At 34.6% G+C, this 18,265-nt stretch overlaps 1 protein-coding gene across 7 annotated transcripts in view; it reads left to right on the top strand.

Annotated features, from left to right (window-relative positions):
* Window positions 1-18,265, top strand: part of TASP1 (taspase 1) — a 235,115-nt gene that overhangs the window by 34,778 nt on the left and 182,072 nt on the right. For all 7 annotated transcript variants that reach the window (XR_011076948.1, XM_068565779.1, XM_068565780.1 and 4 more), the window contains 2 exons: window positions 8,184-8,304; window positions 15,720-15,804. Coding sequence is in view for 6 of the 7 variants with exons in the window: in XM_068565779.1 (XP_068421880.1) it covers window positions 8,184-8,304; window positions 15,720-15,804 (206 nt within the window). In the remaining variant the exon portion in view is untranslated. The remainder of the gene's footprint in view (window positions 1-8,183; window positions 8,305-15,719; window positions 15,805-18,265) is intronic.

Below are 18,265 nucleotides of genomic sequence, written 5' to 3'. Positions count from 1 at the left end.
TATGATGGAGTTTCATTGGAACACAGCCATGCTCATTCATTTGTGTATTTTCTCTGGCTGCTTTTCATGCTACAGAGGCAGAGTTTAGTAGTTGTAGACTTGTCTGTGTGGCCAAGCCTGAACTATATAACATATCTGGCTCTTTACAGAAAGATTTGCCTGGCACATAGATGAACAATAATTTTTTGTTGAATGAATGAATGAATGAATCTTAGCCTATACCACCACAGAGGAATCTAAATTGGAAATCTTTCAGCAATCCAGTCTTGATAATTTGAGCTTAATTGGCTGCTTAATAAAAATATCCTCAATGATTGTTTGGTAACACATTTTCATTGGCTTCTATTCATCCTGTAAATAATGAGAATTGATGATGAAATACCAGGGGGTTTGTAATTGTTAGGATAGTGTCAGGTAGGATAGGTTTATTGTACAAGTTTTACTAGTGTTAGTTTGAAAAAGACTATAACAACATGGAGTATACATCCTGTTTTTATTCTATTTAAAAATGATTCAAGAAATTGTTTCAAAAGCTGTTCCTTTTTTTTTTCTCATCAGCTTTAGATTAATAAAACTACCTGCTTATTAATGAAGGCAGTAATAAAAATAATTTTGATATCTTAGCATACTTAATTTTGAGTAAGAAAGTGTATTATTACGTAATTTCATTCTACTGTTGAATTTGCCCTTGATTAACAAGGTATGAATACTAACATATTAGTAATTTCCTGTAAATGTCTAACTTCTCCTTAAAGGAAGATTGGAAATTGGACAAACATAAATCATTTTATATAAAAATGATTTTACAATGTGCCAGTCCAGTTTTTGTACAACATTTGAAAACTAAATTGTTTGCATCTGTAAGCGCTGTTAATAGAGGTCTCATAATAGATCCCCAGAGGTACAGTATACCCCATAGCCTTGCAAACAGTTCTTATTTTATGCTTTCAGCAAAGGACATTAAATGGGTAATACAGGTTGTGGTTTAGAGTGAAAGAGTAATGCTTTGCAGATCTTTGCCTTGGCTCAGTGTTTCCAAATTTCATTAATAAGAAAGGGTTTCCATGTCATGGTGGGTGTGTAGCTCTTGATTCGCCTCTTGGCTTTCCTGCCCTCTCTTTGCTGGGTTAAGCAAAGTGATCTTGCTTTTTAAAGCTTTGTCTCCTTTGAAAGTTATAAGTAAACTTAAAAAATATTTTGCTTTTAAAATGTTATCTTTTAGAAACTGAAAATTCTGTTGCCTGAATTTATTTCATTTCTCTTGTTTCAACTGTGAAAAGATTGGATTCTTAACACTCTATTACATTTTTTCTGGCATTTCTTTATAGCAGTAACCTGTAGGAATCAGTAGGTATCAGCTTGCTTAAGGGCTTATAGTTCACAGTGATCAGTCATTCTATTTATATCTGTTTGTAATTAACTCCTATTCATTCTGCAAATATTTATTGAGTACCTACTGTGTACCAAGCATTACTTTAGACATTGGGATACAACACCTAAAAAGACAAATTATTGTACTTACAGGGCTTACATTCTATGGGGAGAATTAGACAATTACATATAATGTCAAGTAGTAAAAAGTACCATAAGGAAGAATAAGATAGTAAGAGAAAAAATCATTGGGGAAGGTTGGGGAAATGCTAAGTCAGTATGGGGAGGACTGACCTGCCCAGAGATGTCACGTGAACAAGATGGGGGAGAAAGCCGTGCAAACAAAGGTGTTGGGGAAGGGAGTCTTGGGTTTGAAGGGAAAGTCTCTTCTTATCCCATTTTATTCTTCTTTCTAGTACTTACCATCATGGGACATCAGCTGTTTATACATGCAGACATACGTGTATGCGTATGTTTCTATATACACACACACACACACACACACACACACACACACACACACGCAGTCTTTATTTACTGACTCTTTCCCCTACTATAATTGCTTACTAAGCTCAGCATTTCAAAATGTAAAAGCCCTCAGGTGGGAGTGTTCCTCTTGTGCAAGAATTACAAGGAGGCGTGTGGCTGGTGCATAGTAAGGGAGAGGAAGAGAGGGGCCAGATCACGTAGGGCCTTGTAAACCTTGGAAAGTAAGACTTTATATTTTATTCTAAAGTATGACAGGAAACCATTGCAGGTTTTTGAACAGGGGAGTAAACAGGATTTTAAAAGGATCGCTGGCTACTGATTGGATATAATGATTGCCAGTTGTACAAAATGATTCAGCTCAGAAAATCAACAACAAATGACCATGTAAAAAGCTTATGTACATTATAAGGAGAAAGTTAGTATATGGGGTGGTCAGTTTATACTGAGTGATAAGTACAATTTTTTTTCAGTTTTATTGAAATATAATTTATATACAACAAAATGCACCAATTTTAAATGTACAATTTGATGAGTTTTGACAAATGTAACTACCAATGTAACTATCAATACAATCTTGACATATAACATTTCCGTCACCCCCAAAATTCTCTCATAATGCCTGTCTGCAGTGGATCCCCTCCTCTCAGCCACCCCTGGCAACTACTATCTGCTTTTTTCATAATTTGGCCTTTTCTAGAATTTGGTATAAATAGAATCATATATTATGTGGCCTTTTGTGAGTGGCTTCTTTCACTTAGCATAATGCTTTTGAGATTCATCCATATTGTTGGGTGAATTAGGAATTTGTTCCTTTTGTTGCTGAATAGTATTTCATTGTATTGATACATCACAATTTGTTTATCCATTTACCAGTCGATGAGCATTTGTGTTGTTTCCCGCTTTTGGCTGTTCTGATTAAAGCTGATATGAACATTTTCATTCAAGTCTTTATATGGACATATGCTTTCATTTTTCTTGGATAAATAGTTAGGAGTAGAATTGCTGGATCTATGGTAAGTGTATGCTTAACTTTAAAGAAACTGCCAAACTATTTGCTATTTTTATTCTTACTAGCAGTGTATGAGGGTTACAGTTGCTCTACTTTCTTGCCAAAACTCACTATTGTTGGCCTTTTAAATTTAACCATTTTAGTGGTATCTCGTGGTTTCAATTCGCATTCCCTAATGACTAATGATATTATGCATCTTTTCATGTATTATTTGCAATCTGTTCATGAAATTGTTTGCCCATTAAAAACTTTGGATTGTCTTACTGAGTTGTATGATTTTTTTATATATACTGGATACAAGTCCTTTACCTTTATGTTTTGTAAAACTTTTCTCCCAGGCTGTGGCTTGAATTTTTAAAATAAAATTTTAATTTTAGAACAGTTTTAGTTTTACAGAAAAATTGAGAAGCTAGTACAGAGAATTCCAGTACACCCAGTACCTCATCTTCCCCATCTTCCCTATTAGCATCTACATTAGTATGGTACATGTTTCACGGTTAATGAACCTGTATTAACACATTATTATTAACTAAAGTCCATACTTTATTCAGATTTTAGTTTTACCTAAAGAAATAGTTTAGTTTTAATGTGAAAATCTTTTTTTGTTCCAAAGTGTTTTTCACCTTAGATTATATTTTTCATCTCTAGAAGTTTGATTAATTTATTTTTTCATAGCTTCTTTTTCTTCTTATCTTCATGTTTCCCTATACCTACTTGAACATATAGAGTATGTTTGTGAAAGCTAGTTTAACATTGTTAGTTAACATTAGAATTGTTTGCTAGTTCTATCATCTGTCATTTATAGGTCTGTTTTAGTGTGGTAATTTCTTCTGGTTATGAGGCATAGTTTTCTGCTTTTTTGCATGCTGGTCATCTTTGGTTTTTTTTAAACACTGTGCATTTTACATCTTTGGGAGTTGGATATTGTATTATTTCTTCAAATATTGTAGGACTTTGTTCTGGGACACTGTTGTGTAAATCATTTTGATCCTTTTTGAGGCTTCTTTAAAACCTTGTTAGTGCGAGTCTAAAGTAGCCTTCTTTCTAGGGCTGATTTGGCCCAACTCTAGACATTACCTGAGACTTTTCCTGATGTCCTCACTCTGGCTGATGGGAACATGACTTATTCTCTCCTCTGTGTGAGCTCCAGGGATTGCTCAGCTTACTCTTTTCCAGAGGTTCTTTCTTTGGCCTTGGTAGCTTCCTCACAAGTGTATGTAGGCTAATACTCATTTAAAGTCTCAGGGTCCTACAGGCCTCTGGCATTCTCTCTGTGTAGCTCTCTCCTCTTTGCACCCTGTGCTGCATATTCTAGCCTTCCTGGACTCCGTGAACTCATAACTTTGTCTTCTCAACTCTGGAAGAATGTTGGCTCTTTTTTGGGTTCCTCTTCCCTGTGCTGTGGTCTGAAAAGTATCTCTAGGAATTAAGTGGAGGCACCTGATTTGTGTCTGTTTTTCTCAGGATCACAGTCCTGTGCTGGCTATTGAATGGAGTCTGTCTGTTTCATATATTTTGTCTGATTTTCTAGTTAGGAGGACAAATATGATCCCTATTATGCCTTCATAGTCAGAAGCAGAAGTTCAGTAGACACACTTTTGAACTTATAAGTGTATTTTGAAGTAGGAGAAGTATTTTTGAAAAAAAATCGCTTCTAAGATATCCTTTAATTTTCTTATATCCCTTTTTCTTAGGTTTTTAAAAAAAATTTTTAGTTATTATTTATTTATTATTTATTTTTGGCTGTGTTGGGTCTTCGTTGCTGTGCAAGGGCTTTCTCTAGTTGCAGCAAGCGGGGGCCACTCTTCATCGCGGTGCGCGGGCCTCTCACTGTCGCGGCCTCTCTTGTTGCGGAGCACAGGCTCCAGACACGCAGGCTCAGTAGTTGTGGCTCACGGGCCTAGTTGCTCCGCGGCATGTGGGATCTTCCCAGACCAGGGCTCGAACCCGTGTCCCCTGCATTGGCAGGCAGATTCTCAACCGCTGCGCCACCAGGGAAGCCCTCTTAGGTATTTTTGAAATGTCAAATTTAAACATCGGGCAAGAGTCATTTTTAGAATAATTTAGTTCACTTTGTGATTTCTAACTGTGTATTAGATTGAAATTAATTTTGGAGAGCTTATTTGCTGATATATCCCATTTTAAAGATTGTTGAAATGGCATATATACTGTTATGATCTTGTACATATATTTTGGGAATTACTAAATATGGATGCTTTAAATTTTTCTCACATTTCAGTTCCTTTCTCACATACTTTGAAAGATATATGTGATTAGGCAAGGGAGGTTATGTAGAGTAAAAAAAAAAAACCCTTGTAATATGGTGGTAATTTACTTGTGCTCACTTGTACAATCTCTCTATTCAGTGTCATAGAGGCTTCTGACCTGGGTCTTTATATGTTTGGATATATGGGTTCAGGCTTTTGCGCACGAACCACCCGCTCTTGCTTGGCCCTGCAGTAAACCTTTCTCTGCTGCTCCCCCAATATACATACATACATACATACATACATACATACATATATATACATATATATATATATATATGAAATAATTCAGGGCAAGGATTCAGTCTTTATCTGTTCTAAATCATAGTCCTTCTTTAGTTGTGATCTCTTTCCCAAGATTTAGTTGTGAATTGATTTAAGTGGAATATTCACTTGGAAGGCCTTATTCAAACTCGTTACACTTAATTGCGCACTTTCTCTCCTTCATCTTATAAAATGCCCCGTTTTTATTAATGGTTTTATTTATCTCTCAAGTTTGGAAGTTCTGGTCCTTTTCTCTCTCTTTCTATTTCCTTTTGCCTGCTGCTGTCATTTCATATCAAGTGGTTAATGTTTCAAGCCTGCATTGTAAAATAGCCTCCAGTTTGGTCTCTCTGATTTCAGCTTCCTCCCCTTCCTTTTCATATATCAATAATGTGTGAATGTCAGTTTATGTTTCCTTGGCCAATATACTCATCTTGACTTTTTCTTCTACAGAAAGCTTGAATGGCTTCTCATTATTTTCCCAATCAAGTCCAGATTCTGATGAGTGGCATGGAGCAATCTCCATATTTGGCTCCAGCCAACCATGTTTCCTAAATGTGTCTTCTGTGACTCTGACACTTTACGCCTGCCTACGTGTTGCTCCCTGCATATCCATCAAGTGGAATTTTCTAGCCCCCTGACCAGTCTTTGGTTTTGTTTTACATCCTTCAGGAAGTCTGCTATTAACTCCTTCATCTCATTCTGGGCCATTTCCTTTTGAATCCTCAAAGTACTTACCGTTTGTATCACTCACTTTCTATTTAATTATACAACCCTTTTGTTGTTTTCCAGTCTGTGATCTTACTTCTAAAATTCTTTGGACAATTAGATTTTTCTAACTGCATTAGAACAAAAGCCCTGGTCTCAAATACCTGACCCCTTTGCTCAAGTTATAGGTACACATTAGGGAGATCTTAATGTTGTGGTCTGTTTTCCTTGGATCCAGGAAACTGGGGACATTTGTAGATAATTTTGGGCATTTGGTGATCTTTAGGTTGGTAAAAAATTGCCCTGGTTTCCTAGATAATATTGGTCTTAGCTTAGAACATAGTTAATTTTTCTGTATTGACTATGATTTCTGACTCAGATATTCTCTTGCGTTTGGATATCTCGTTGTCCCAGCACCATTTATGGAAAAGACTATACTTTCTTTTTTCTTTTTTTTTTAATACTGTAACTGAAACTTTATTGTATATATATTTTCACTTACTAAATTGCTGAACCCAGTAAAGTAGTATTTGTTTTCTGCTTTTTTAAAAAAATTAATTTTTATTGGAGTATAGTTGATTTACAATGTTGTGTTAGTTTCTGCTGTACAGCAAAGTCAATCAGTTATACATTTACATATATCTACTCTTTTTTAGATTCTTTTCCCATATAGGTCATTACAGAATATTGAGTAGAGTTCCTTTTGCTGTACAGTAGGTTCTTATAAGTTATCCTTTCTTTATTGAATCGTTTTGGCATCCCTGATGAATTGACCATAAGTGTAAGGCTTATTTCTGGACAATTCTATTGCATTGATCTACATGTCTGTCGTTAGCTATATGTCCATATCACACTGTCTTGATTAATTTGTAGTAAGTTATAAAACCTAGAAGTGTGAGCCTTCAATTTTTAAAAGAAAAAAAGTGTTTTTCTTTTAAAAGTTGTTTTGACTATTCTTAGTTCCTTGCATTTCCATGTGAATTGTAAGATTAGTTTGTCAATTTCTGCAAAAAACAGCAGCTAGGATTTGATAAGGGATTGTGTTGAATCAGACCAATTTGGGGAGTATTGCCATCTTAAAGATATTAAGTCTTCTGTTCTATGTACATTGATGTCCTTCCATTGATTTAGGTCTTTAATTTTTTTAAAACACATTTTATAGTTTTTACTGTACACCTCTTATACTGCTTTTGTTAAATTTATTCCTATTTTATTCTTTTTGATGTTATTGTAAATTGAATTGTTTTCTTAATTTCATTTTCAGATTTTTCATTACTAAGGTATAGAAATACAACTGATTTTTGCATATTGAGCTTGTATCTTGCAATCCTTTTGAACTTTTTTATTAGTTCTAATAGTTTTTTAGTGGAGTTTTTAGGATTTTTTGTATACAAGATCATGTCATCTTCCAATAGAGGTAATTTTACTTTTTCCTTTCTAATCTAGATGCTCTTTGTTTTTCTTTCTTGCCTAATTGTCCTGTTCAGAATATCCACTATAATGCTGAAAAGAAGTGGTGAGAGTGAACATTGCTGCGTTGCTCCTGATCTTAGGGGAAAGGGTCTTTCACCATTAATTATGATGTTAGCTCTGGACTCTTGTAGATGCCCTTTATCATGTTAAGGAAGTTCCCTTCTATTTCTAGTTTTTGAGTGTTTTTCTCATGAAAGGGTATTGGATTTTGTCAAATACTTTTTCTCTATTAATATGATCATGTTTTAAAAATTTGTTTTATTCTTTATTTTATTAACATGGTGTATTACAATGAGTTTCAGATATTAAACCAAACTTGCTTTCCTGGAATCCCTCTTGTTCATGGTGTATAATCCTTTCATATTTTGCTGCATTTGCTTTCCTTGAGGATTTTCGTGTCAATATTCACAAGGTATATTGGCCTGTAGTTTTCTTTCCTTATGATATCTTTGCTTTGTTTTGGAATCAGGGTTGTACTGGTATCATACAATGAGTTGGGAAGTGTTCTTTCCCTTTCTAGTTTTTGGAAGAGTTTATGAAGTGTTGACATTAATTCTTCTCTACGACTAATGGTATTTTAATGTTTGTTTTTAATCTTTTAGGATTCTCCTTTTACAAATGCAGGAATGGGATCTAATCTAAATCTCTTGGGTGAAATTGAGTGTGATGCCAGCATAATGGATGGAAAATCCCTGAATTTTGGAGCTGTTGGAGCACTGAGTGGTATGTGAACATTATAACACATTATCTCTATTCTTAGAAAAAAACTGACTATTACCATTTCATTCCTCCTAAAGACTTAGCTCAGTTGTTTTCGTCATTCTTACTTGGAATAGTGTTGAAAACAAACATTGTTTTCTTTTACGGAATTTAAAACAGAAAATCTTACCTACAGATAGAAAGAAAACAGTGAAATAGCTTATGTCCAAGTCTTTGGTTAGAGTTTGATCATTCTCCTCCATCTCCTCAAGAGATTACAGACATGTAAAATGGGAGTTAGCATATTCTATTGATTTTGCAATTATTTGAATACACAAATAATGTATTTTTATTGTTAAAAAATTCAAATGATATAAATAAAATTTACCTTTGATCTTCCAAATCTTTCCTTCCAAAACTCTCCTTAGGAGGTTTAACCAGTAACATAATGTGCATTTATCCATATTTATATGTAAGAGAAACATAGTTTTGCACATATTTTTAAAAACTCAATGTACATATTATTTTGAAACTTTCTTTTTTTCTTTAAATAGGATGTCTTGGAGATTTTTTCCACATCAGTACGTATAAGATATAAATATTTTGCAGCTTACTTATTAAAACAAAATATACATGAAGGGCACAGATTTAAAAAAAAAATATTTTATTGGAGTATAGTTGATTTACAATGTTTTGTTAGTTTCTGCTGTACAGCAAAGTCAATCAGTTATATATATACATATATTCACTCTTTTTTAGATTCTTTTCCCATGTAGGTCATTACAGAATATTGAGTAGAGCTCCTTTTGCTGTACAGTAGGTCCTTATTGGTTATCTATTTTATATATAATATTGTGTATATGTCAATCCCAGTATCCCAGTTTATCCCTCCTCCCCTTCCCCCTGGTAACCATACGTTTGTTTTCTACATCTGTGACTATATTTCTCTTTTATAAATAAGTTCATTTGTACCATTTTTTAGATTCCACGTATAAGCGATTTTAAGTATAAAACTTCATTAATTTCTAGATGTATATAGCCATGTAAACCACCACCAAATCAAGACATAAAACATTTCCATGTCAAAATATAGAACATTTCCAAACTCCCAGAAGGGTTCTTTATGCCTCTTCCTAGTTTATACCTCTTGTACTCCCCTCCTACCCGCTCCCCCTTGTCCATTAATTCTGACTTTAGGCACCATAGATTAATTTGCCTGTTCTTCAAATTCCTATGAATGGAATCGTACACCTCTGTGTCTGGTTTCTTTTGCTTAATGTTATGCCTGTGAGATTGATTTATGATTTGTGTCATAGTAGCTTTTTCTTTTGTGTTAGTAGCATTTTATTGCATGAATATAAAATAACTTATTCTCTTGGTGGATATTTAAATAATTTCTAGTTTTTGACTGTTACGAATAAAACTCCAGTGCATATTTTTGTGCATGTCTTTTGGTAGACATATGTACTTATTAATATTTCCCTTGAGTATAAACCTAGGATTTGGAATGGTAAGTTTAGGTACATATGTACTTTGCTTTAGAAGATACTGTCAGACAGTTCTAGAAAGTAGTTGTTACAATCTATACTCCCACAGTGTATGGGCATTTCAGTTATTCTGCATCCTTGGCAATGTTTGATATTGATATACTTTTTAAAATTTAGTCATTTTGCTATGTGTGTAATGGTATTATTGTTTTAATTTGAGTTTCTCTGGTGACTAATGATATTGAGAACCTTCTCATATGCTTATTGGCCATTTAGATGTCCTTGTTGTGCAGTGTGTTCAAGTCTTTTGCATACTTTTTATTGGATTATTTTTTTTATTGATTTGTTGGAGTACCTTATATATTTTTCATACAGATCCTTTGTCAGATACATGTATTGTGAATATCTGCTCCCAGTCTGTTGCTCACTCTTCTGATGAAGTTTAAGTTATCAACCTTTAATGTTACGGTTAATTTTTATTGTATTTTGTTTAAGAAATCTTTGCCTACCCAAAGTTTTGAAGGTAGCTTCCACTGTTTTCTTTTAGTAGTTCTATTGTTTTTAACCCTTCACATTTAGCTTTCTTATCAAGCTCAGATTCATTTTAGTGAAGTAGGAACTGAAATTAATTTTTTTCCCTCTTATGGATATCCAAATGGCTCATTGCCATTGTCAATAGAAAGGACAGTTCTTTCCTCATAGAATTGTGTTGGCAAATCAGGTGACTGTATGTGTAATGGTTTGTTTCTATACCTTCTATTCCATTAATCTGTCTATTGCCAGTCCCACACTGTCTTGATTTCTGTAGCTTTATATTGTATTTTGATAATTTGATAGTGTAAGACTTCCAACTTCCTTTTTCTTTCTTTTTTTTTTCCTTAACAGTTGTATTGGCTATTCTTTTTTTTTTTTTTTTTTTTTAATAAATTTATTTTTGGCTGTGTTGGGTCTGAGCTTTCTCTAGTTGCAACGAGTGGGGGCTACTCTTTGTTGTGATGCATGGGCTTCTCATTGCGGTGGCTTCTCTTGTTGCAGAGCACAGGCTCTAGGCGTGCAGGCTTCAGTAGTTGTGGCACATGGGCTCAGTAGTTGTGGCTCGTGGGCTCTAGAGCACAGGCTCAGTAGTTGTGGCGCATGGGCTTAGCTGCTCCGCGGCATGTGGGATGTTCCTGGACCAGGGCTCGAACCCATGTCCCCCACATTGGCAGGCGGATTCTTAACCACTGTGCCACCAGGGAAGCCCCTGTATTGGCTATTCTAAGTTTATGGCATTTTCATAAAATTTTTAGAATCAACTTGTCAATGTCCATAATAAAACCCTGCTGAGATTTTGACTGGTATTGCATTGAATGTATAAAACCATATGTGGACAACTGACATCTTAACAATATTGCATATTCCTGTTCATGGACATGAAATATGTACATTTGTATAAATATTATTCATTTCTTTCTCAGCAGTGTTTTATGGTTTTTAGTATAGATGTCTTATACACCCTTTTTATTAGATTTATTCTAGATACTAAGTTTTTTTGATGGCTATTGTAAATATATATTTTAAAAATCAATATCCAGTTATTTTTGTATTTAGAAATACAGTTGAGTTTTGTGTATTGGACTTATATTCAGTGGCCTTGATGACTTCACTTATTAATTCAGGCAATTAGAAAAATAGATTCTCTTGTAATTTCTGTATACACAGTCACATCATCTTTGAATCATGGCAGTTTTTTTTTTCCTTTCTAATATTAAAAAATTTTTTTTTCTTGCATTATTGTGCTGGCTCTGACACTTGGTACAATATTAAATATAAGCGGTGATAGTGTGCATCCTTGCTTTGTTCCTGGTCTTAGAGGGAGAGCATTAGATATTTCACCATACTGTGTGCTGGTAGTTGTAGGATTTTCGTAAATGCTCTTTATGAGATTGAGGACGTTTCCTTCTAGTCTTAGTTTGCTGATAATTTTTATTTTAAATGGGTTATTGAATATCATTAAGTGCTTTTCTGCATCTTTGGCTTTTCTTTTTTATTTTGTTAGATATGATGGAATTTATGGTTGATTTTTGAATGTTAAACCAACTTTTCATTCCTGGCATAAAGTCAGGATTGTAATTTTTTATCTTTTTCACATTCCACTGGATTTGATTTACTGATGTTTAAGATTTTGACATCTATGTTTATATAATAGATTGGCTTTAATTTTACTTTCTTAAAATATTCTTTTTAGATTTTGGAATCACGTTATGGCTGGCCTCATAAAATGAGTTGGGATTTTTTTTCCCCTCTATTCTTTGAAAGAGTGTGTGTACAATTGGAATGGTTTTTAATTGTTTGGAAAATTCATTAGTTATTTTGAATCATTGGAGTTTTCTTTTTGGGAAGTTTTAAATAAATGGGATTCAATTTCTTTACCAGTTATAAGATTATCTATATTTTTTCTTACGTGTGTTTCCCAAGGAATTTGTCTTTTTCATAGGCGTTGTCAAATTTATTTGCCTAAAGACTTTATTGACTTCCAGTTTAACGTCACTGTGGTCAGAGAACATATTCCGAATGGTTCCAACCCCTTGAAACTTTCTGAGACTTGCTTTATGGCTCAGCTTATGGCGTATTTTGATGAATGTTCCATGTGTACTTCAAAAGAGTATTCTGCAATTGTTGGGTGTGTATTCTATGTATGTCAACTAGGTCAATTTACTTATTCATTGTTCCAATCTTCTGTATCTTTTCTGATTTTTGTTATAGGTAAGAACAGCATTTCAATTAGTTTTAATTTCTTTTATTATGAGATTTTATTGGTATCTAATGAAATTTCATATTTTTAAAGGCCATTAGCATTTCTCTGTGAACTGTTTATACTTCTTCTGTGGCTTGCCTTTTACCTCTGTTTATAATGTGCTTTATCATATTGGAATCTAAAATTTTATTTGTCAAACTTATTACTTTCCCTTTTGTGGCTTTTGTATTTTGCATTTCTTAAGGTTTATCTCACTCATAATTGTAACTACAGTCACTTACATTTTCTTCAAATACATGTGTAATTTATTTTTCATTGGCTTCTTGAATGCATTGTTTGTTGATCAATTTCCGAATTGATCAGCAAGTTGTCCCTATATAATTTATTGAATAACAACAGTAACGATAATATTAAGTACCATTTATTGGGTGAGTATTACATACATACCATGCGATGTTCTCCGGTAGTTCATGTATGTTAAATCATTTAGTTCTCACGATAACCTTCTGAGGTCAGTACTCTTATCCCCATTTTATAGGTGAGGAAACTGAAACACAGGAGAGATTCAGTAGTTTGTCCAAGGTTACTGTATCAGTCTGGGTCCAACTAGGGGACAGAAACCACACAGCATTTTAAACAGGAGAAGCTTAATGTAAAGGGCAGAGGGAGACTACCCAGGTAAGGATAAACTTAGAAGGGAGTTCAGACCTCACAGAAAAAGGTGTGGCTGCAGCCGACTGTTTGACAGCCCACTTTTTTGCTGGGTTACCCAGGCCACAGTCACTGTGAGAGCAGAAACAATCCTGGGGGCCTCAGGCTGATAGGTGGGCACACAGAGGCCAGGAAGCCATGGGAATTAAACCTTTGTTTGCAGGATGAGGATTGGGCTTTTGGCTCCCTAGACAGCCAGCCCCACAGGATGCTTTGCTATGGGGCTGAGGAGAAGGTGTGGGGATCAGTGACTTGAGCTGGGCCTGGTCCTGTTCTTTCTGGGGCTGTCAGCTATGCTGCTGTGGCCTGAATCAGGAGTTGGGGAAAACATGGTAGCCAAATGCTGGAGAAAGCTGCACCCGCAAGCACTTAGCACTGGAGAGAACCTTGTGGACCAGATAGTGAGAATAACTGGTGCTCTCCTGGAGCCTGGCTGTCAGGCCACCTTTTCCTCCTGCACTGTGTCTCCAGTGCCCTCTACTGACAAAGCTGACCCGTGTGCCAGCTGGCAAAGGAAACATAGTTAAAAGGCCCATATCCACTTTCACCCATAAGGCAACCAAGGGTGAATTTATAGCTGAGAAGCGATAAATTGATAGCTGGTTTATAACAGTCTGACTCCCATCATTCTGTGTTCTTTCCACCTCTCATAGATAGTCCATCCTTTTCCTATTCATTTGAAATACTACCTATATCATGTATTAAATATCCACGTGCACATGTGTTTGTGTCTCAACTTTAGCTTTATTCTATTCCATTGATATATTTGTCTATTTTGTACCCAAACCACACTCAATTAGAATAGCTTTTAATAAAAAATGGTTATCTTGTAAGGTGAATACCTCTTCATTTTTTTACAAAAAATATTTTTCATTTTTTTTCCTGATGAATTTAAGAGTCAGCTTGTCATGCATCATAGAAATCCTTTTGAAGCTTTGATGGAGAATTTATAGCTTTGAATTTGTAAGTTAATTTTGTAATTATTAATGTCTTTACAATATTGAATCATCACATATAGAAATAAATTTATTTTAAGAGCTAGTACAGAGATCTAAGCTTTTCCTTTCTTTGATACTTTATACATTCTTTGGGGGGGCAGAGAAGTTTTTGGTGTTTAGCTAAATATCTAGTTTTGTTTTAAGGCAATCTGGTGACCTTAATTTGAGGGTGTTTTTTAAATTTAAAAAAATTTTTTTATTTTTGTCTGTGTTGTGTCTTCGTTGCTGCACGCAGGCTTTTCTCTGGATGCAGCGAGCAGGGGCTATTCTTCATTGTGGTGCACAGGCTTCTCATTGTGGTGGCTTCTCTTGTTGCGGAGCACGGGCTCTAGCCGGGCGGGCTTCAGTAGTTGTGGCACACAGGCTCAGTAGTTGTGGCTCGCGGGCTCTAGAGCACAGGCTCAGTAGTTGTGGCGCACGGGCTTAGTTGCTCCGCGGCATGTGGGATCTTCCCGGACCAGGGCTCAAACCCGTGTCTCCTGCATTGACGGGCGGATTCTTAACCACTGCGCCACCAGGGAAGCCCAATTTGAGGTTTTTAGTCTCTTTGAATCCCACTTCTGTTTTTTTTGTTGTTGTTGTTATTAATAGCGTTCTGAAAGGCATCCATAGGTTAGTGGTTAAGGGCATGGTCTCTGGCATTAGCTGCCTTTGTTAAAATCTCAGTGTGTGATTCTGGGCAGGTAACTGAACCTGTGTAAATGTTTCCTCAGTAATCAGATAGGGTTTATAACTGTATTTATGTGATAGAGTTGAAGGATCAGTTAAATAATCTGATACATTTAAGGGTTTGACACTGGGCCTGGTGCATACTGGATCCTAAGTTTCTGTCACTGTCTTCTGTCATCATCATTGTCATGTTTGTCATTGTCATTGTCATGCTAGCAATTTTTTTCATGCTAATACTTTCTGTCCTATTTTTCCTCCTAGGTAAGCACCCTTTTCTCACTGTTCACATTTTGTTTTCCCTTCTGGAAACAATCCAAACCATATTTTAAGTCTCAATCTTGTATATACTTGGCCTCTTCTCCCCACCCTTACCCATTTGTAGGACTTTATTCTTTCTTGCAGGTGAGATTTAAAATTTTTGGCCATTAATTTTTCTCCCCAAGGTAAATTTGAAGCTGTTTGTAATCATGTTTATTCTTTAGAGGAAATTCATGGTTTTGATAATAGATGCCAGATTTTCAGTTTATTTTTAAAATTCTATACTGAAATCTATTAAAAAGGAACTTAATTTAAATTTGTATTATTGCAAATTCAGTCTTTGCTGCTGTAGCACATGACAAAATGAGAATATATGTTTTATATTTGTTCTTATATCTGTAAGTATTCATATATTTGTCGATTTGATCCTTATTTTTCATGATACTTAACGGTTTTCATTAGTATATTTAAATAAAATTTTCCATGATATTTAAAAGTTGTCATATTGAAACAGCCGCAGAATTGAGTGGGAAACTTGAAGACTTTTTGACTTCATTTTCTACCAATTTTATTTTATAGGAATCAAGAACCCAGTCTCAGTTGCGAACAGACTCTTGTGTGAAGGGCAGAAGGGCAAGCTCTCAGCCGGCAGAATTCCTCCCTGGTAACTGCTTTGTTCTTCGACTTTCCCTGGGTCTTTGGTCTTTGGTGCATGCAGTGTTTGAAGGCTATTTTTATCCACAGAAAGCTGATGCAGTTGGTTACACACCAGCAGTCGCTTGCCTTTGAGAGGAAGACACACTTTGTTCTGTGATCTTGGAACATTATGAATACTTGATAAGCTCCGGTTAGAATAGAATATTATGGATTAAAGCAGAAAAGAGATCAGTTAATTTTAGGTTTTGTAGTCAATTATAGAGATGCTTTTGCTGTTAATAAGTGTTCAACTGGGGTCTTTTTATTATAAAACTTTAAAGTATCATACATGTTTGAGACCAGAGTCTAAACTAATTTTTAATTTTGAGAAGTTCTTAGAATAAAAGAATGTAATTTTTCTTTTCTGGAGAAACATATTGTGACATTAAAATTAGTAAAATTACATCTTTTCTCCAGCATTAACATATAATTTTCATTAAAAGAAACTTTGAACTTTTCAAATATTTATGAAAGTAGAGAGAACATTTGAAAGAGCCCTCATGAACCTACCATCTAGCTCCAATAATTATCAATATTTTTGCCCTTTGTCTATCTCATGCATCTCTTTCCTATAGTATTTTAAAGTAAATCCTCACCATCGTATTTCATCCTTAAATAGTTTTGTAAATTTCTCTGTTTACAAAATCTAAGTACCATCCTGTTAACATGCCTAATAATATTAACAAATATGCCTCAATACTGTCTTATACTCAACCATCTTATACTTCAGTACTATATGTGTTCAGTATGCCTGAACACATTAAAGTTACATTAATACCCTCTGTTGAAAGTTGTGACAGTGGTACTATAGAAATCACTTTATCTGACTGTTATAATTTCAAGTCATAGAAAATAAATTAATATAGTTTTGAAAAATCTTGAAACCTTTTACCCAAATATATTCACGATATCCCTGTTTCCCATGTCAAGAAAATGAAACATGTTAAGAAATGTTAAGAAAGTGAAACATTACCAAGAGATTTGAAGCTGCCTAGACTGGACCCTTTCTAATGGAATCCTTATCCATTTCACTGTCCCATACCCTTACCCTGACCCCATCACTGGACCTGCCCCTAGGTAACAATTGTCCTCAATTTTAGCTTTTCTCATTCTCATATATTCCTTCATAGTATTAGACATATACAGTACAGGCATACTTCGTTTTATTTGGCTTTACAGATGCTGCATTTTTTACAAATTGAAGGTTTGTGGCAGTTGTACTTCAAGCAAGCCTATTGGTGCCATTTTTCCAATGGCATTTGCTCATTTCATGTCTCTGTGTCACATTTTGGTAATTCTCACAATATTTCAAACTTTTTCATTATTATTATAGTTGCTGTGGTGCTCTGTGATCAGTGATCTTTAATGTTATTCACTACTATGACTTGTTTTGAAGGCTCAGATGATGGTTTGCATTTTTTAGCAATAAATTGTTTTTCAATTAAGGTATGTACAGTGTTATTTTAAGCATAGTGCTATTGCACACTTAATAGAATACAGCATAGTATAAACATAATTTTTATATGAACTGGGAAACCAGAAAATTTGTGTGACTTGCTTTATTGCAATATTCACTTTATTGTGGTGGTCTGGGACTGAACTTGCAATATCTCTGAGGTATGCTGGCACTCTGATTTTCTAAGTCTACATAAACATGTACATAGATATACAAAAAAGTTCTGGAAAGAAGGTTACCAGACTCACCATAATTACCTCTAGGAAAGAGAAAGGAGGGAACAAGATGAGGCAATTGTCAAAGGGGATATGTGCAATATTTTTATATTTTACAAAGATAAAATATATGCGAAAAAGTGATGGCCATCTCTGTATTAAAATTGTATCATAAAGTGATCCTACAGTTGTCTGGAACTAGTGATCTAATTTTCTTACGTACATAGTTCTTCAGCTTTATTTTTTGTTTTCAAAATTGCTTTGACCATTTTAGGCATTTTGCATTTTCATGTGAATTTTAGAATTAGCCTGTCAATTTCTGTGAATAACCTGCTGGAATTTTGATTAGGTTTGTAACTTATCCATTTTTTAAGGTCTTCTTTAACCTCTGAACAGTGTTTTATAATTTTCAGTGTACAGATTTTGCACAGTTTTTATCAAATTTATACTTAAGTATTTCTTTTTGATGTGATAAATTGCATATTTTAAAAAGTTAAATACCAGTTGTTCCTTGCCAATATAGAAATATGATTAATTTTATTATATTGATATTCTAGCTTAGGAATTTGCTAAATTCATTTGTTGTCATACTGTTTTTACAGATTCCAGAAGATTTTCTACATAGATAGTTCTGTCTTCTGGGCATAAAGATAGTTCTTTAAGTAATAAAGATACTTATTCTTTCTAATGTGGACTCCTTTAGTTAATTTCTTTTTCTTTATTACACTGGCTAGCACCTCCTATGCAATGTGAAATCA

This window comes from Eschrichtius robustus, chromosome 16 (assembly GCF_028021215.1).
Source record: "Eschrichtius robustus isolate mEscRob2 chromosome 16, mEscRob2.pri, whole genome shotgun sequence".
Lineage (NCBI taxonomy): Eukaryota > Metazoa > Chordata > Mammalia > Artiodactyla > Eschrichtiidae > Eschrichtius > Eschrichtius robustus.
Note: the sequence above shows the minus strand (reverse complement) of the source record. Positions and strands in the feature narration are given on the sequence as shown.